The sequence below is a fragment of the Osmerus mordax genome, chromosome 24, assembly GCF_038355195.1.
Source record: "Osmerus mordax isolate fOsmMor3 chromosome 24, fOsmMor3.pri, whole genome shotgun sequence".
Classification (NCBI taxonomy): Eukaryota; Metazoa; Chordata; class Actinopteri; order Osmeriformes; family Osmeridae; genus Osmerus; species Osmerus mordax.
Window position 1 is genome coordinate 1603983 of NC_090073.1, and position 21529 is coordinate 1625511.

Genomic DNA, 21529 nt, shown 5'->3' on the forward strand with positions numbered 1-21529 from the left:
CAAATTAGATTTTACAACCAATGACACCATGCTGTTACATATTAATGTGTTTATTGATGTCAAAACTGCCTGAACATTGCAAATGTACAAACGCTGTATGGTGAATTAGACCTACAATTATGACATCTGGCTCAACCATTGTGCATGTAATGACTTCTGTTATGAACTAAATGTTTAGATGTTTGTGATGGTATAAAATAGCCTGACGTTGTCACACTCATAATTCTAGTCAGAATATGAGTCTGATACCGCTCCGTTGGGCTGTGAGTATGGGGCGTGTTTCAACAGAACACGGAAAAAAATGCCTCTTCGCTGAATTGGATAGAACTAAAACCAATCAGAGCAACGTAGCAACCCCAGACCGAACTTCCTGACCAAAAATGTTGTGGGCGTGGCTAAATTCGGCTGGCAGCCAGGCAATTTAACAGAGACAATTTAACAGAGAACCTATACAGTAGCCTACATTTTTATCAACAAGCAATTTATAATGTAGGAAACAGCAGACAAATGAAGGCTACATAATAATTTGCATGACTGTAGGCTACCACAGAATTGGCAATTTGACTAGAATAGATTTGGAGGTTGAACAAGTTCTTCAGAGATGACACATAATTTAAATTGTGATCTGACAAATATAGGTACCAAAACCACTGAAAAGAACTGTCATCACCAGCTGCATCATGGGCACTGCACTATCTATCTATAATTCCAGAAATCTGTGTGTGTCACCGACATCGTCGCAGGCACTGTGCCTATCTATAACTTCAGGACTTTGTGTGTGTGTGCCACCAATTTGATCACGGGCACTATACACTAACGATAGTTCAAGGAATCTGTATTTGTGTGTTTCACCGGGATCTTAATCACCGACTGCATCACGGACACTGTGCACTAGTGGAACATAAAGATAAATAAATCTTCTGGGCTGGTGAATGTTACGGACAGAGGTATGGTTGAGTTAGAGAGTATGGTGGTGCTGTATGAGACATGAACTACCAACTCGAACTACTAAATCCTACAGCAAGGTGAAGGAGGTTTGCAAGTCTTGAACGTTCAGGAAGACCGAACTCGGCACGCTGGGGCCATACAACCATTATATCTCACTACACATTCCCGCCACTACGCGTGCCCACTCCTATACCTCGATGCCTGGGCTGTCATCGAGGTTTCGATTAGCCGCTCACTTCTATCTGGACGTCCTCGCTAGGGGGAGTTTTTGCATTGACGGCGATGGACGACGATGCTGTTCAGAGTGCCGTCCCTGATTAGTAGGGACGTCCGTCGCTAGGGGGAGCATAGAGCATGGACGGCGATGCTGTTCAGAGTGCCATCCCTGATTAGCATGGACGGACGGTGATAGCACCTGAATGGTTGCAACCTTGGATGACTCAATAACTTTTACCACGTTATTTTGTATGAATTGCATTCATGTGTAGGCTATATATACATTTATTTATTTATTTATTTATTTACATACAGAATTATACCAATCAACAATAAAATCTCATGACAATATAGACTTGAAAAACAACTATAATATATATAGGGTTAGCCTAGATATAGGCTACATATATTTTAATTATTTAGTGAATTGTTAATAAGACTTGTTTAAAGATTTAAACATGTGTTATGACCCTTTGATATACATTGCTTTTTCGGTCTTTTAAACCGTCAGTTTAAAGTGTTTTATTGGTGGATTTGGAGCCGCCAATCAGTCACTCCAATTTTGCGCACGAACAACTTTGAGCGAGACAAATCTAAACGTTGCAATACCATGCTATGCGACAAGTCAAGTTTAGAAAGTGCCTGAACAGCATCGCCGTCCATGCTCTATGCACTCAGAACAGCATCGCCGTCCATCGCCGTCCATGCTCTATGCACACCTGATTCAATTAAATGGGTTGTTATAACGACCATTCATTCGAATCAGGTGAGCTGGCTCAGGGAAACATCTAAAACATGCAGGACAGCGGCCCTCGACCAGGGTTTGACACCCCTGCTCTATGCCCTCTGAACAGTATCGCCGTCCATGCTCAATGCTCCCCCTAGCGACGGCCAATCAGGGACGGCACTCTGAACAGCATCGCCATCCGTCCATCCATGCAAAGATCAAGCAGCCATCACCGTCCGTCCATGCGAAAACACCCCCTAGCGAGGACGTCCATATGGACGTCCATAACGCTCTGAGGGATTTAGCCCCTACTGATTAGCACAGTGTGTCTGATTTCCCCATGGTGTCTAAACGCCAAACACCTGATGTTAATACTGTCGTCTCTTGTAAAATAAACATCACTTCACTCATTCCCCGGTCTCTACGGATTGAAACTAAAGTAGTTTAGAATTAGCTGTGTAAGTAATAACCTTTAGAGTAGGCCTAGTCTTTGTGATCATTTTTTAGATCACAAAAACGTCTATAATTACAGGACAGTATTGACCATTAGGTAAAGTGCATATGTTTAGGGCGATTGCTGCCTTTAGTTTTAGTTGAGGAATGCCATGAAATTAAAAGAGGCCAATTCCACATGTCACTCTAATTTCACTAAAATAATTACATTTACATTTAGCAGACATTTTGCACGGCCGGGGATCGAACCAACAACCTTTTGATTAATAGCCTGACTCACTAACTGCTCAGCCATCTAACCCAGTCTGTTCGTTTGAACACAAATAATGTGTACAAACGAACAGGCGAGGCTACTATTAATTAAGAATTGAAAATATTGACACATGTTCGAAGAATAATCTCACTGAATGGCCAAAATAACCGTGGTCATTGTTTGTTTACTTGCCGAATAAAATTGTTTATAAGATAACAAAATATGCCCTATGATTCCAAATGAAAGGTCTATATATTACAGGCTTGCCCCACTCCAAAACACACACTGCCTTATACCAATTTAAACTTTTAGAAAGCCGAGAGTAGAAATAGATAACGTCACGTATTAAAATTCATTTTTTTTGGAAATCTGTATTTAAATGCAGCCTAATACTGATTGTGAAGAGTAAAATCTTAATAATTCAAATCATCGTCATCACTCATCATCGCCATCGTTTTCATGACATAGGCTATTTCAGAAGCATTGCGTTTTCACAAGACAATATTAATCACAAAATTCAATGTAGGCCTATTATATATATGGAACATAATTAAGGGATGTCTGGACCTTGATATCGTTAACATTCACAACATTGAACAGCAGGGGAGGGGGAGGCAAACCTCGTCATCTCCCAGTCCCTCTTCCCTATATCAAGTTCGAACCGGCTGCCTCCTTCATTGGTAACACATGTCTCCTCAGTGTTTTCTCCCAATGTTTTGGTCAAATCCGATCCTAGAAAGAAGAATTTAAGTAAGGAAGGGGAGTGGACATTTATAGAGAGACACAAACAGCATCATAAAAATTATTCTCTCAACGTTTGTTCAACTCAAAGACCAAAAATCTTAAACGATCTGGGTTGGATTGAAAATGATCCCAATAAATACTCGTCATAGTTTACCTTCCTCTCCGCCTGCATGGACACACACTTCGCCACATGGTTTTCCACACGGCTGCGCGCAGCGCCGGGCTGCCCCAGATATAGAGTGCCGGTGTAACCAGCGCGTTAAAACGTGCCATTATGGCGAACAAATTTGTGGCTTCGTTACTAAACCTGAGGCCCCCTTTAGTCAACTGTCTGACAATTATATTAACGAAAGAAGGAGACCACAATGTTAAGAAGCAGATGACCACAAAAACTATGATGCGCAGTGACTCCTTCTTGTTATCTCTCTCCGCGCTGGGCACCTCGCGCCCCAACTGGTTTCTGGCTATGAAGTATAACTTTATAGTCATCAGCAATTTGGTTATGACTATAATCTGTAGAGTCATTACACCGAATGCGTTAATTTGTGCAGCTAGGTAGACTGGCACCATGTTTTGTACTGTTAGAATAGAATACGTATAAATCCAGCAAAAAGCACATACTCCAATTACAAAAGATCTAGAGATGAAGCGATTGTAAAAGAATGGGTGGCACACAGCAAAATAGCGGTCAAACTGCGCAAATAGAAAAGTTAAGACATTAACTCCTAGAAATGAGGGCAAAATATAATATGTTCCATTTCTAGAAGGGTAACCTTCTTGGACGTCGAACAGACCAAGATAGTAAACTGAAAAGCCAGTTAGTGTATCGCTGATGCTTGTGTTCAGCATGAAGATGAAGCGGTTCTGTTGTCGCAAAGATTTGGTACTGAATATACCTATGACCACGGAACCCGCCAGGAGCACCGCACTCGTTGCGAACAAAATATGGAAAATAAAGATAAAGAAATCTTCCGGGCTGGTGAAAGTTACCGACAGAGGCACGGTGGAGTTGGATAGCATGGTGGCGCTCCAAGGCGTGACTACCAACTCGTACTTATACCAAATGCTGCACGATGAAGGTGGTTTTCCTAACCTCCAGAGACTCAATGAATTTGCAATACCTGCGGTGAACTATTGGATCAGATTAATAAACAGATTAATGAGCGTTTTGTCTTCAGTCACAAGGCCTACTTGCCACGGATTTGTAATAAGATGTCAGTGAAACACACAAATACAGATTTCTTGAACTTCAGATAGTGCCCGTGATAAAATGGCACACACACAGATTCCTGGAATTGTAGGGCACAGTGCCTGCGATGATCAGTGATTTTGGTACTTATATTTCTCAGATCACAATTGAAATTCTCTGTCATTTCTGAAGTACTTCAACCTCCACATCTATTCTAGTCAAATTGCCAATTCTGTGGTAGCCTACATTCATACAAATTATTATGTAGCCTTCATTTATCTGCTGTTTCCTACGTTATAAATTGCTTATATGTTGATCAAAATGTACTAAATTCCTCAAAAAAAGTTAGGAAACGTTATTTCGGTCGATTATTCCTCCTCTTCAGTAATACCAATTAGTATTGCATTTTATATCGTTGGAAAGCCGGATTAGTCACATTTACAACGAGGTACAACTTGTAAGGATCGTGCATTCGTGGAACGAGCAACACAGCTAACCGTGTGGGTAGCGGCCCCCAAAAATGTGCCAAAATCCCCTGCAATATTCTTCTTCTATTCTGTTTATGTAATAAACACAGGGTTGGGGAGTAACGGATTACAAGTAATCGGATTACTGTAATCGGATTACAAAATAATTGTAACTGTAATCCGTTACATTGCTCGGAAAAAAATGTAATCAGATTACAGATACTTTTGAAAAATATTGAGGATTACTTTGCGCTACTTTTACATTTGGGGAATAGTCGATTTTCTTTTGAAAAATGTATCCTTTTATATTGCAAATGTGGCTGTTTTATCATTGGCCATTTTGTCCGTGACGTTTCTTGTTTAAACTTTGATCAACAAAAACGCAATCGCAATGTCGCAGCAACAAACTGCATTTTTCACCTGGCGTTTCAACAACCAATTTGTTTTCAAGGAAGAAAAAGGCAAAAACATCAGTACAATGCAAGTTATGTTTGCTAGGGTGCAGCTAGCTATTAGGCCCTTACAAGTTTTTACCTTCCACCTTCTTGCGCGAGCTCTGACTGTAGAGAGAACTGTCAATTTGATCAGATAGTGCGGCATGCAATACACGACCACCCCGATTTATTGACATAAATTGGGGTGACCTTTCTATTTATATTGGAGTGCTACTGTATGTCCTGCTGCAACAGTTTCTGGGGTGCAACATCATTTGTTCGTTGATTTAGGCATATTCCAGGTTATGTAAACAAACTTCAACTGGTTATAAACTAGGTTTTGAAAGTAATCCAAAAGTAATGGAAAGTAATCAGATTACGTTACTGAGTTTGAGTAATCCAAAAGTTACGTTACTGATTACAATTGTGGATGGGTAACTAGTAAGGTCCGTGTACCTTGTGGCCATTGGTTTTTCTATTTTGCAACCCATGTTGACAAACGCAAAATAGGGCCGTAATATCGTTTTGTCACTTTAGTAAGTCGAACACACATTTAAGTATAACGGCTTGTTTTTGGAATAATGAAGTAACCATATAACACAAATGGTATAACGAGCCATTAATCGTTGTTTAGATTATTCCATATCCTTTATGCTGATATCTGCAAAAGATGAAAAATAGGCTCGTAATATCGATTTGTCCATTTCGGAAGTCAGAACCAGATGATGGGGAAATGCGTGGTATCCGTTGTTTTGTTTTATTTTGGAATAACGGAATAACCATATAACACAAATGGTATTACGAGCCATTTACTCGTTTGTTTGATTATTCCATATCCTTTATGCTGGTATCTGCAAAAAATGAAAAATAGCCTCGTAATATCGTTTTGTCCATTTTGGATGTCAGAACCAGATTATGGGGACATATAACACAAACGGTATAACGAGCAATCAACTCTGGGTTATAGCCCTTCACCATTGCATGGTGCCATTCATTTTTCATAGGTCACACCCATCAAGTCAAAGTGAAAAGTAACTGGTCCAACTCCATGTCCAAGCCCATGGTATCTGTGGAGGAATACAGTCATCACACTTGTCAAACCCTCCCCACACAAGTCCAATGACTTAATAACTTTCGTGTAGGCCCATACTATAGGGTTTGACAAGTGTGATGACTGTATTCCTCCACAGATACCATGGGCTTGGACATGGAGTTGGACCAGTTACTTTTCACTTTGACTGATGGGTGTGACCTGTGAAGAATGAATGGCACCATGCAATGGTGAAGGGCTATAACCCAGGGTTGATTGCAACTGGTGTTGGAAAACACATGTAGTAGGGCAGAATAGAGGAACTGGGCACAAGTTACTGGTTTGGTCCCTGGTTAGTCCCCAAAAACGTATCAGAAATAGCAGAAACTATTCGATGGCATTGCATCAAGGCCCAATTGGAGCAGAAGTCATAGGATATTTACAATTGTAGTAGGCCAATAGATCTGTTTTAAAAGTTCAGGGGTGTAATTTGTTGGATATAAAAGGTGAAGCACAGACAAAAGGGAAATCAGATTTTCCTGGGAACCCTCTCGTTGCTGCTCCGTGCTGTTTTTGGACTTTGAAGAAGTTGAATTTGGAATATGATCAGAACTTTGAAAAAAGTATCCACAACAGTGCCTCTGTCAGTTGTGTGTCTATGTAAACTGCAAAGGTAGCCCACATGACCTCAACTTTCTTACTATGATTGCCTCAATGCACTTCATTAAGACGTACAACAGAACTGAAAGCGTCATTTAGGTGGGGGGAGGGAGGGTTGGGGCGTGGAGTGTTACTTGCACGGGTGTGATTGATACCGTCTGGCACTTTTGGCCTTGTTTGAACACACACTGGAGCCCCGTCTTGTAATGTTTCTAATATATATTAAAGAAACTTTATATATATTAAAGAAACTTGGGTTCATCAAAGATTTATTAACTAAGTAGCAACTAGCAAACGCGGTCAACATGTGCCTTACGTTTGGTGTGTGTGTCTTCTACTAAAGAACCTGCTGCCATGTCGTCAAGATTGTAGTCCTGCAGATCACAGGAACATTTTTTTTAAAGCTAGTCGTTGCTGCCCTCTGGTGTTCGCAAGTAATAACACCCCCAATAGTTTCAAATTTTTCCCCCTCTCTCTCTCTTTTTCACTTGTGCCAGTATGCATAATACGGCCGATCAAACAAATGAGTAAATGGCTCGTTATACCGTTTGTGTTATATGGATATTCCGTAATTCCAAAATAAAACAAAACAACGGATACCACGCATTTCCCCATCATCTGGTTCTGACTTCCGAAATGGACAAATCGATATTACGAGCCTATTTTTCATCTTTTGCAGATATCAGCATAAAGGATATGGAATAATCAAAACAACGATTAATGGCTCGTTATACCATTTGTGTTATATGGTTATTTCATTATAATAAAAAAAAACGAAACAACCAAAAACAAGCCGTTATACTTAAATGTGTGTTCGATTTACTAAAGTGACGCTGGCAGGTATTTTGATTTCGGGAAACAGTACAAATGAGTTGACAGGACGACTACTGTCCTGTTGTAGTTTCCTTTGGTAATCATAGCTGGGGTATATTTCCTCAGAATGCGATGTCGTGGAGCAAAAATGTTGGTTCGCGTTCGTTACTATACGGTTTGAATGACGAATTTTAAGGATTTTGTGTTGAAAATAGCATCTGATAACCACAGATAACCAACATATTTCTCTTGAATTCTATAACAAAGAAAGTATAATGTGACTCTTCTGTCTCCCCTTCGTTTGGTTGCAATATGAAGACGAAATCCTTCACTTTTTGATTCCGAGTGGTTGGCGCGCGCTCCCGCGAGGGGGTCATGCATCGGGTCGCACAACACCGGTGTTGGACCGAATTCTCACTCCCCCGCAGAATCCCACTCCCCTACGCGTGAACGCGCACTGCCTTCCTAGCGTATTGCTAGTTGTAGTTTGACGGCTTTGAGGAAACTGTCAGTAGGCTATTTAATTCATGTTTCATCAAAATATAAGTTATTTTGTGCTGCACTTGAGAGCCTATACGATTTGTATGTCGTGCTACTCGTAAAATCCGAATGATTGTCTCAAGAAAATAGACGTACTTTGGAGCTGCACTTGAAAAACGATGTTGATGTCGATGTTGTGCTACACTGTCCTATTATCGGAATGAGGGTAATATGTGAATTAGCTATGTTGTAGTTGCGACTGCTGTTATGTCACTGTCTGGTAAAAGCGAGCATCCTTCTTTGTATTCATTTGTACGAATCACTTTTAGTAGAACTATTCACTTCTGATTCTTGATTACGTTGTAGCCTACTTGCTGTTATAGTTTACTAAATGCACTATATGCACCTGGTAGGGTCACCCAAGGCAAACAGGTTCCAGGCGAAGGATCAGACAAAGCGTGGCTCAAAGAACTACCATGAAGAAAACTAACAATAGTTCTCAGTTGCCCCTGCCCGGAAGCGGGTCACCGGGGCCCCCCCCTGGAGCCAGGCCCGGGGGTGGGGCTCGATGGCGAGCGCCTGGTGGCCGGGCCTTTTCCCATGGGGCCCGGTCGGGCACAGCCCGAAGAGACAACGTGGGACCCCCTTCCAGTGGGCTCACCATCCGCAGGAGGGGTCATGGGGGTCGGGTGCAGTGCGAGACGGGCGGCGGCCGAAGGCGGGTGCCTTGGCGGTCCGATCCTCGGCTGCAGAAGCTAGCTCTAGGGACGTGGAACGTCACCTCGCTGGCGGGAAAGGAGCCGGAGCTGGTGCGCGAGGTAGAGAAGTTCCGGCTAGATATAGTCGGCCTCGACGCACAGCATCGGCTCCGCAACCAGTCTCCTTGAGAGGGGCTGGACTCTCTTCCACTCTGGAGTTGCACTCGGTGAGAGGCGTCGAGCTGGGCTGGGAATACTTGTTTCCCCTCGGTTCGGCGCCTGTACGTTGGGGTTCACCCTGGTGGACGAGAGGGTAGCCTCCCTCCGCCTTCGGGTGGGGGGGCGGGTCCTCACTGTTGTTTGTGCTTATGCACCAAATGGCAGTGCAGAGTACCCACCCTTTTTGGAGTCTCTGGGAGGGGTGCTGGAAAGCGCTCCTTCCGGAGATTCCCTCGTCCTCCTGGGGGACTTCAATGCTCATGTGGGCAATGACAGTGAGACCTGGAGGGGCGTGATTGGGAGGAACGGCCCCCCCAATCTGAACCTGAGCGGTGTTTTGTTGTTGGACTTCTGTGCTAGACACGGCTTGTCCATAACGAACACCATGTTCAAGCATAAGGGTGTCCATATGTGCACTTGACACCAGGACACCCGAGGTCTCAGTTCGATGATAGACTTTGTAGTCGTGTCGTCGGATCTGAGGCCGAATGTCTTGGACACTCGGGTGAGGAGAGGGGCGGAGCTGTCAACTGATCACCACCTGGTGGTGAGTTGGCTACGATGGTGGGGGAAGACGCCGGTCAGGCCTGGCAGGCCCAAACGTAATGTGAGGGTCTTTTGGGAACGGCTGGCAGAATCCCCTGTCAGAAGGAGCTTCAACTCCCACCTCCGGGAGAGCTTCGACCATGTCTCGGGGGAGGCCGGGGACATTGAGTCCGAATGGGCCATGTTCCGGGCCTCCATTGTTGAGGCGGCTGACCGGAGCTGCGGACGCAAGGCGGTCAGTGCATGTCGCGGCGGTAACCCTCGGACTCGGTGGTGGACGCCGGAGGTGAGGGAAGCCGTCAAGCTGAAGAAGGAGGCCTATCGGACTTTGTTGGCTGGTAGGACTCCAGAGGCAGCTGATGTGTACCGGCAGGCCAAGCGGAATGCGGCTTTGGCGGTCGTGGAGGCAAAAACCCGGGCGTGGGAGGAGTTCGGCGAGGCCATGGAGAATGACTTCCGAACGGCTTCGAAAAGGTTTTGGACCACCATCCGGCGACTCAGGAGGGGGAAGAAGTGCACTGTCAACGCTGTATATGGTGGGGATGGTGCGCTGCTGACCTCGATGGGGGACGTCCTGGATCGGTGGAAGGAATACTTTGAAGACCTCCTTAATCCCACCAACACGCGTTCCGACGTGGAGGCAGAGTCTGGGGACATTGGGGGGGCCCTTCTATCTCTGGGGCTGAGGTCGCCGAGGTGGTTGAAAAGCTCCGCGGTGGCAAGGCCCCTGGGGTGGATGAGGTCCGCCCGGAGTTCCTTAAGGCTCTGGATGTTGTAGGGCTGTCTTGGTTGGCACAACTCTGCAACATCGCGTGGACATCAGGGACAGTGCCTCTGGACTGGCAGACCGGGGTGGTGGTTCCCCTCTTTAAAAAGGGGGACCGGAGGGTGTGCTCCAACTTTAGGGCGATCACACTCCTCAGCCTCCCTGGGAAAGTCTATTCAGGGGTGCTGGAGAGGAGGGTCCGTCGGATTGTCGAACCTAGGATTCAGGAGGAGCAATGTGGTTTTCGTCCTGGCCGTGGAACTGTGGACCAGCTCTATACCCTTGGCAGGGTTCTGGAGGGTGCATGGGAGTTCGCCCAACCAGTCTACACATGTTTTGTGGATTTGGAAAAGGCGTTCGACCGTGTCCCTCGGGGGCTCATGTGGGGGGTGCTCCGGGAGTACGGGGTACCGGACTCCCTGATCGGGGCTGTTCGGTCCCTGTACGACCGGTGCCAGAGTTTGGTCCGCATTGCCGGTAGTAAGTCGAACTTGTTCCCGGTGAGGGTTGGACTCCGCCAGGGCTGCCCTTTGTCACCGATTCTGTTCATAACTTATATGGACAGAATTTCTAGGCGCAGCCAGGGCGTTGAGGGGGTCCGGTTTGGGGACCTCAGGATCGGGTCGCTGCTTTTTGTGGATGATATGGTCCTGTTGGCTTCATCGGGCCGTGACCTCCAGCTCTCACTGGAGCGGTTCGCAACCGAATGCGAAGCGGCTGGGATGGGAATCAGCACCTCCAAATCTGAGGCCATGGTTATCGACCGGAAAAAGGTGGAGTGCAATCTCCGGGTCGGGGAGGAGATCTTGTCCCAAGCGGAGGAGTTCAAGTATCTCGGGGTCTTGTTCACGAGTGAGGGAAGGATGGAGCGCGAGATCGACAGGCGGATCGGTGCGGCGTCCGCAGTGATGCGGGCTCTGCATCGGTCCGTTGTGGTGAAGAAGGAGCTGAGTCGAAAGGCGAAGCTCTCTATTTACCAATCGATCTACGTTCCTACCCTCACCTATGGTCACGAACTGTGAGTAGTGACCGAAAGAACGAGATCGCGAATACAAGCGGCCGAAATGAGTTTTCTCTGCAGGGTGTCCGGGCTCTCCCTTAGAGATAGGGTGAGAAGCTCGGTCATCCGGGAGGGGCTCAGAGTAGAACCGCTGCTCCTCCGCGTCGAGAGGGGCCAGTTGAGGTGGCTCGGGCATCTGATAAGGATGCCTCCTGGACGCCTCCCTGGTGAGGTGTTCTGGGCACGTCCCACTGGGAAGAGGCCCCGGGGAAGACCCAGGACACGCTGGAGGGACTATGTCTCTCGGTTGGCCTGGGAACGCCTCGGGGTCCCCCAGGAAGAGCTGGTGGAAGTGGCCGGGGAGAGGAAAGTCTGGGCCTCCCTGCTTAGGTTGCTGCCCCCGCGACCCGACCCCCGGACAAGCAGAAGATGATGGATGGATGGATGGACTATATGCACCTAACCCTAACCCTAACCCTATATGTCAATTAATTGGCATATAATCGTCTGGTAAATGAGTATAGCTACATTATTTTACTATGCTAGGCTATATAAAAAGGCCCCTGCTCACAGGTCCCTCCTACCAGAATTCAACTTCTATTTCCCTCTCAGTACACTACTTGCCACACAACTGTTTTGTGTTTACAAACATATCCATTTTATAGATCCTGCTTCCCACAGCCTTTTGTGTCTTCTAACTTGCAATGTACAGTGTGCTTGGTTTTAGTACCTGATAAGCCAAGCCTGGACCTTCCCTTTGTGAATGGCTAGTGAAAAACATCTAATAGCCTAGATGTAATTTTGATTGGTTCCTTCACATTTATTTTAAACTATAATGATATATTTACACAAAAGGTAGAAAAACAGGTATGAAAAACAAGGTTTTCGGCAGGTATGAAAAACAGTGTTGCCAAAATCCTACTCCCCTTCTTTACATTTTTGCAACTAGTATCAAAAGCTTTTTATGGCACACTTTACAGGGCATGATCTGTAATGTCTGACACACCCCAAAATAATTTTGGGGTGTGTCTGATATTATAGTCCCAAGATATGGGGGGGGGGGGGGGAGGATTTAGCTAAGGAACACGAATGTAATGTAGTGCGCACGTAGCCTATACTTTCATACTTTCATATTCGCCGCAGCAAGTATGCGATCCGACTTGATAATCGCCAGTAATATGTTTGTGAATTTGTGACGAATCAGGTGATAGAGGAAGACTGATATGTGAACGCACAGCTGGGGAACCAGTTAGCGTGGAAACCAGTTGGGCGACAACACCGGCACTGCACACACAGATTCCTGGCATTATTAGAGAGATGACCCGCCTATGGCAAGCCGTTTTAACATTTATTTCTACAAACGTACTAGTCACTATTTTAAAGTTACTAGTACTTATTCTTTAGTTACTAGTAACTAATCCAATAGTTACTAGTATATATTCCCATTTTACTAGTAACTTTCATTAGATACTAGTAACTATTCTTTAGTTACTAGTAACTAATCCAATAGTTACTAGTATCTATTCCCGTTTTACTAGTAACTTTCATTAGATACTAGTAACTATTCTTTAGTTACTAGTAACTAATCCAATAGTTACTAGTATCTATTCCCGTTTTACTAGTAAGTTTTCATTAGATACTAGTACCTATTTTTTAGTTACTAGTAACTATTCCGACATATCCCGAAACCAATAAGTACTAGTAACTATTGCCAACAAGATATCTAGTTAACATGCAAATTAGCTTTAGAAGATATCTAGTTAACATGCAAATGAGCTTCTAAAGATATCTAGTTAACATGCAAATTAGCTTTAGAAGATATCTAGTTAACATGCAAATTAGCTTCTGAAGATATCTAGTTAACATGCAAATTAGCTGCTGAAGACCACACCTCACAGAAGACAGCACCACAGAGAAAATATCAACGAACCGATTTGAGAAATGGCACACCTATGTGTAATTGAAGAAATAGGACGAAAATGCAGAGCATTAGAAAGAGCTTTCCAACAAGCTAACATAAGCCACGCACGATTGATGCCGATTGAGTCATCACTTGTGAATTTAAGAAGACTGGACGGTATTTTATCGGTGGAGACAATGCAAGAACTTGTTGCTAGCCTTGAAGAACTCCGAGCTCTCATCACCACCACACATGCGATGTCAGGAGAGCACAGCGAAGACGCCTTTTCAGCCCCTCGTATGCCCTCAGGTAACGTTTGGATTTTACTTTTAGAATAACATTACTCGTACAATGGTAATATGGTGGTTAGCCAAATATACCTTGTATTAGAGATCCCTGTAGGTTATTACTTAAGATAGCTTGCTAGCTGTCGAGGGCCGATGTTATCTACCTTGACTTTACAGTATTGTCTTTATTAGCTACATTAGTTGCTAACGTTTCCTGACCATCTCTGCCCAACTTGTATCTCTAACTTATGTTCTCAGGCCAGCGAGGGAGACCTAAAATTGCCATAACAAGGCAGCAAATACAGTTCCTCGTGGGTCAAGGCTACACAGTCAAGCGGATGGGACAGCTGCTGAAATGTTCAGCATCTTTTTTATATCAGAAAACCAGAGCGCTTGGATTACCAATTAGGAGTTCCAGGTCAAGAACCCTAACCAATGAGGAACTTGAAGATCATATAAGAAGACTTCACAGACAGTTTCCAAGATCTGGAAATGAGGTGACATTGTTATAAGTGTATTATAACTAATCAGTATTTTTGTAACATTTTCTAGCATCCTGGCCCGTGTGATGTAGGCTAGCCTACACGTTTTCATTCTGAAAGTTTGTTGGCCTTTTTGTTAGCATAAATAGACGTATAATAGTGTTCATGCACTACCGCTCAAATGTTTAAGAACACCTAGGGTTATTAATGTTTTAGATAGAGTTTCACTAAGGTGACATTAAATTGATTAAAATAGATATCCAATACCTTACCAATGTTGCAAATATCTATCACTGTTGTAAATGACTGATTCATGATTACTAATGTAAATACAACTGCAGAGACATTTTCCTTTTAGCTCATTCATAATTAATTATGTTTGACTATTATTTCTGATATATTTAATGCCACCTTGGGGAATGAAGATTCAATTTTCTATCAAAACACGTCAATTTAGTAAAAAAATGTTTTACCAAAGGTGTAAATTGCCTGTGGTTTCAGATGATGAGGGCATTGCTGCGAGCAGAAGGATTCTTTGTAACACGACAGAGAGTGAGAGCGATGCTGACTTATATTGACCCAGCGGCTGCTGCGCGAAGATGGAATGCTACCGTGGCAAGAAGAACATACCATGTGCCATATCCCAACAGTCTGTGGCATATGGATGGAAACATGCGTCTCATCAGGTATTCAGTTGTATTTGACAATTAAATATGCACTGTTGTACCAAGCAAACTACTTTCTTCTTCAGTAACCAGCTTCCAAAAGCTGTAGAACATGTATTCCCTGATTATCAGAAATTCAGCATTTAAGATGGTCAGCTGGAAAGAGAAACTAGTTTGTTTCTTCTCATATTCTACAAATGGCACCATTAAAGATGTATTGTATATAACTGAGAAGTACTAATTTTGTTGACCAATAGTTTTTCCTTTACAGGTGGGGCTTAGTTGTTCATGGAGCCATAGATGGATACTCACGCCTAGTAACATACCTAAACTGTAATACAAACAACAAAGCTGTCACTGTACTTACACAGTTCTTGAAGGCAACATGCCTGTATGGACTCCCATCCAGAGTTCGCTCTGATCATGGTGGGGAGAACACACAAGTAGCATTGTTCATGAATATTGTCCAGGGTGTAGAGCGCAGTAGTCACATAACAGGGGAATCTGTTCACAACCAGAGGATAGAGCGCCTCTGGAGAGACGTGTTCCTGCAAGTTCTACACTACTTCTACAATGAATTCTACAGCCTAGAGGATGCTGCCATACTAGATCCAGAAAATGACATCCACAAGTTATCACTACACCTGACCTATCTACCAGAAATTCAACGTAGGTTGAACATGTTTAGAGAGGCCTGGAATCAGCACAGTCTAAGGACAGAAAACAACCGAACACCCTCACAGATCTGGACAGAGGGCATGCTGACCAACATAGAGGCAGACAGCACTCCCATCAACAACGTATTTGGTGATGACCCATATAGGGAGGACAGTTTAGAGGCCCTTCTGGCACAACATGGCATCAACAACTTTCCAACTGACATAGAAGAACAGTTCCCAGCTGTAGTTGTCCAACAACTAAATGTAAATCTTAACCACCAACAACAGCAAGACATTTTGAGGGCTATAGAGGGAATTGTGGACTTGAAAGTGAAATATAGGGTCATACACAGCATTGTTGGCTGCCCTCTCCCCGCACTGGAAGACCTACACAGATCCTGTGCCCAGAACATCATAAAAGACACTTCACACTCCTGGGCACTCCCTGTTTAAAATGTTGCCTTCAGGCAGACAATACAGATCAATCAAGGCAAGGACAAACAGACTAAAACAGTGTCTATCCAACTGCAATAACCACATACCAACATAATGTGCACAATGTTATGTATCATGTAATGACTGTGTGTGGTTCTTTACGGTACAGTCTTAGGTATATTTATTTGAGTAATTTTAGCACTTTAGTAATTTTATCCTGATTTTTAAGTCAATGAATGATCCACTGACCGGAAGCACTTTAATTTCTTTGTACCTGTGACAATGACAATAAAGATCTATTCTATTCATTTGTGTTTGGGGGCACAGCCTGGCCCAAGGAAAATGCTGTAGACTGTAGTTACATGGAGATTTTTATTAATGGACCCAGTAGTGTTTGTTATGGGACAGTTTATACATGAGATGATCAATAAAACTACCATACCTGAGAAATCCCCAGAACAATATAATGATCAATTCTCGCAACTGGCTGAGCCTAAAACATCAGAACAATGGCCATTTGGTCTCATAGACAGAAGTCCTTGTATTCCACACGTACACTGGTACAACATGATACTAGTGTGTCCATTTCTCTCAGGCAGACAGTCTGAGAGATCAACCAGCCCAACACATATTTCCTACATTATCCTACACTAACTGCAGCTGAGGTGAGGCAGCGCAGATCAACCCTCGCAAGGCTCCTGGCCCAGACGGTATATCAGGTAGGGCCCTTGGGTTGTGCTGACCAGCTAGCAGGGGTCTTCAGTGACGTCTTCCACCTCTCCCTCAGCCTGTCTGTACCCCCCATCGCTTCAAGATGACCACCATTATCCCTGTGCCCAAGAACACCAAGGTCACATGTATGAACCACTATTGCCCGATAGCACTGACCTCTGTCATCATGAAGTGCTTCGAGCGGCTAGTCAAATCATTCCTCTGCCCCTCGCTGCCCCCCACCCTGGACCCAATGCAGTTTGCATACCGGTCCAACAGGTCTACAGACGATGCCATCGCTCTGACAATGCACACCGCTCTCTCCCACCTGGACAAAGGGAATACGTATGTGAGGATGCTGTTCATTGACTACAGCTAAGCATTCAACACCATTATCCCCTCCAGACTTGTCTCCAAGTTTGTGGACCTGGGACTAAGCTCCTCCCTCTGCAAGTGGATCTTCAACTTCTTGACGGGGAAGCAGGTGGTGAGAATCGGTGACCGCACCTCATCCACACTGATCACCAACACAGGCACCCCCCAGGGCTGTGTGCTTAACCTTGTTCACTCACGATTGTGCGGCAACCTCCTTGTTAAGTTTGCTGACGACACAACCATCGTGGGCCTCATCTCTGACAGTGTCAGCCTACAGAGAGGAGGTTGATGACCTGAAATCATGGTGTCAGGACAATAACCTCTCTCTCAACATCAGCAAGACCAAGGAGATGATTGTGGACTATAGGAGGCGGCAGGAAGAAGAGCATGCACCCCTACACATCAACGGATCCGAAGTGGAAGGTCAGCTGCTTCAAGTTCCTCGGGGTGAACATCAGTGATATGAAGATTTTCTATACATATGTGAGGTTGTCTCTTGCTGTGGTCAAGAGGTCACGCAGTGGGCCTTTGACAATACCCATATAGATCAGGGAATGTGCTCTGTTTAACCTTTGAGAAAAGTACAAACAATGAGTTATGACACATCACCAGTGTGCTATTTCTCCTGTGCATTAAGTTGTGAAATGTGTACTGTTTAAGGGCATGTTTTGGTGGTTACTATATCTGTATGGGCCAGCTCATGTATATAATGGACCTCTGAGAGACTTGTTTCTCTCACATGCTATCCCTCTGTCATGGACTGATGGCATGATCTGACGTTGTTACTAATAAAACCGAGTCAACCCTTTTCTAATAGTCGTGCCTCCTTCCGGCTTGCTTGGAGACAGAGATCTCATCCTTACAATCAGCAATGATCTCACCTGGTCTGCTCACACTTACAAAGGTGGTCAAAGCGGCCTGTAAACGCCTCTTCTTCCTGTGGAGACTGAAGAAGTTCAGCATGGACTCAGTTATCCTCACTAACTTCTACAGATACACTATAGAGAGCATACTGACTGGTTGCATCTCAGTGTGGTATGGGAGCTGCACAGACAGGGACCGCAAGGCCTTAAGTAGTGTGGTCTGTTCTGCTGAGTTCATCGGCAACACAATTCATGATGAATTCTCTTAGCCTTCATATATTGCATCATCAAGAAATATAGCTATTCAATTGAATTGTACTCAAAACAGAAAATGTCATTGATAATCATCCAGCTTGTTGTAGTGCTGATACTTCTGGCTTGTACATTTTGCCATTGAACCACAACTTCCACCAGTTATTCTTGGACAAAATACATATGAGATATATTAATTATACAGGGATGATACCACACTGGTCCCATGGGAAAATACAAATAATCATTAAGATATATTGTCTTCTTTCTCTGGTGTCTCCTCCGCACGGACAGACCCCCACACTAGCATCATGTTGTACCAGTGTCGGTGTGGAATACAATGACTTGTGCTTATGAGACCAAATGGCCATTGTTCTGATATTTTAGGCTCAGCCAGTTACAAGAATTGATGATTATATTGTTCTCTGGATTTCTCAAGTATGGTAGTTTTATTGATCATCTCATGTATAAATTGTCCCCTAACAAACACTACTGGGTCCATTAACAAAAATCTCCATGTAACTACAGTATACAGCATTCTCCTTGGGCCAGGCTGTGCCCCCAACACAATCACATACTATACAAATGAATATAATAGATCTTTATTGTCATCGTCACTGGTACAACGAAATTTAACTTCTTCCGGTCAGTGCATCATTCATTGACTCAATATCAATAAAAAGGATAAAATTACTAAAGTGCTAACATTACTCAAATAAATAAGAATTAATATACCTAAGACAGTGCCGTGAACAACCACACACAGTCATTACATAATACATAACATTGTGCACATTATGTTTTGGCAACATTAACAGTGGTTATTGCAGTTGGATAGAAACTGTGTTTTAGTCTGTTTGTCCTTGCCTGGATTGATCTGTATCGTCTGCCTGTAGGCAACATTTCAAACAGGGAGTCCCCAGGAGTGTGAAGTGTCTTTTATGATGTTCTGGGCTTTTTTGAGGCAACGGGATCTGTGTAGGTCTTCCAGTGCGGGGAGAGGGCAGCCAACAATCTTTTGAGCGGTGTTGATGACCCTCTGGAGCGTTTTCCTCTGAGCCACTGTACAGCTAGTATACCAAATGCATATGCAATATGTGGGGATGCTTTCAATGGAGGCTCGGTAGAAGGAACCCAGCAGTCTTTGTGTGATGTTATTCCTGCTGAGTGTTCTCAGGAAGTACAGTCTCTGCTGGGACTTTTTCAGCAGCTCAGAGGGGTTCACACTCCAGGATGGGCTGTCCTGTAAGTGGACCCCCAGGAAGCGGAAGTCCCGCCACCCTCTCCACACTTCACTCCTCACACGTGAAGTGTAACAAGTTTACTTTGTACGCTGTGTTGGTTGACTTTGACGGCACAGAGCACTGCCCAGCTTCCATGTCCAATTCTGTGCCCACGCCATTTTCAAAAAGCAGCGCAGCAGCCTGGTGAGCAGCAGAGGTGGATAATGTCAGTCGTCCTGCTTCGCCGAGGTCATCCATGTACCTGCAGTAATGAAAAACAGGACACAAATTTGGAACTACAGTCAAATAGTAGCCTTTGCCTCAGATAGGACAGTGGGGAGCGACAGGACACAAGTGTGAGAGAGTGTGCCCTAGCCAGCTGCAACACAGGTAAGGGCACCATCACAAACTGTTTAATGACACACATTTTGCATATTCTGAATGGATAGCCAATAACTTGTCATGCAACACCATAACCATATATTGGCCCTTATTGTTAGAACTAAGCTAAGGTAAATGCAAGTTCCATTGTGTAGTCATTGCCATGGTGGTTGTTTTGTTAAGGTCTCAAGGCATAAAAATGTCACTTTATGAGGTTATTTAACATTAATACGAGTTCCCCTAGCCTGCCTTTGGTCACCCAGTGGCTAGACATTTTGATTAGTATAAACCAAGCCCTGGTACTGTATTCTAGGTAGATAACATTAGCGCTCGCCAGGTAGCAAGCTAGTTTAAGGAATATAACCTATGGGGATCAGGTATATTTGGCTAACCATATTACCATTGTATGAGTAATGTTATTCTAAAAGCGAAATCCAAAAGTTACCTGATGGCATACGAGGGTCTGAGAAGGCGTCTTTGCTGTGCAGACATCGAGTGCGTGGTGCTCGAGTTCTGAAAGACTAGCAACACGTTCTTCCAATGTCTCCATCGATAAAATGCCTTCGAGTCTTCTTAAATTCACCAGTAATGAATCAATAGGCAATCAATTGTGCGTGGCGTACGTTGCCTTGTTGGAATTTGTTCAATAACACGTGTGTGCCATTTCTGAAATAAATTCGTGTCGATAAGTTCACTGTAGTGCTGTCTTCTGTGAGGTGTGGTCTTCGGCAGCTAGTTTGCATGTTAACTAGATATCTTCTAAAGCCGATTTGCATGTTAACTAGATATCTTCTAAAGCTAATTTGCATGTTAACTAGATATCTTCTAAAGCTAATTTGCATGTTAACTAGATATCTTGTTGGCAATAGTTACTAGTACTTATTGGTTTCGGGATATCTCTTGTTGGAATAGTTACTAGTAACTAAAGAATAGTTACTAGTATCTATTCCCGTTTTACTAGTAACTATTCTTTAGTTACTAGTAACTAATCCAATAGTTACTAGTATCTATTCCCGTTTTACTAGTAACTTTCATTAGATACTAGTAACTATTCTTTAGTTACTAGTAACTAATCCAATAGTTACTAGTACCTATTCCCGTTTTACTAGTAACTTTCATTAGATACTAGTAACTATTCTTTAGTTACTAGTAACTATTACAATTCTTACTAGTAACATTATTATTCTTACTAGTAACAAATGCGTTTTTACTCGTCATTGCTTATGACGAGTAAAAATGACTACTTGATAGTACAATTTAAAATGTTACTAGTAAAACGGGAATAGATACTAGTAACTATTGGATTAGTTACTAGTAACTAAATAATAGTTACTAGTATCTAATGAAAGTTACTAGTAAAATGGGAATAGATACTAGTAACTATTGGATTAGTTACTAGTAACTAAAGAATAGTTACTAGTATCTAATGAATAGTTACTAGTAAAACTGGAATAGATACTAGTAACTATTTGAATAGATACTAGTTGGACACAAATAGTAGATATCTGTAAAGCAGAGCCCCATAGGATACCATTGTAAAATTGTCCAATTTGTTACTAGTAAAACGGGAATAGATACTAGTAACTATTGGATTAGTTACTAGTAACTAAAGAATAGGTACTAGTATCTAATGAAAACTTACTAGTAAAACGG

General features: G+C 43.5%; 1 protein-coding gene and 1 long non-coding RNA gene across 2 annotated transcripts; one reads left to right on the forward strand and one right to left on the reverse strand.

Annotated features, from left to right (window-relative positions):
- Positions 1-3491: 3491 nt before the first annotated feature.
- On the reverse strand, positions 3492-4361 carry LOC136933062 (sphingosine 1-phosphate receptor 3-like). The gene has a single exon (XM_067228443.1). It carries the CDS (start codon positions 4359-4361, stop codon positions 3492-3494), a length of 870 nt encoding a protein of 289 aa, XP_067084544.1.
- An 8825-nt stretch (positions 4362-13186) lies between these two features.
- On the forward strand, positions 13187-14902 carry LOC136932875 (uncharacterized). Its single transcript, XR_010874779.1, has 3 exons — positions 13187-13852; positions 14089-14327; positions 14814-14902. It is a non-coding gene; the product is annotated as an uncharacterized lncRNA (long non-coding RNA).
- Positions 14903-21529: the final 6627 nt, after the last annotated feature.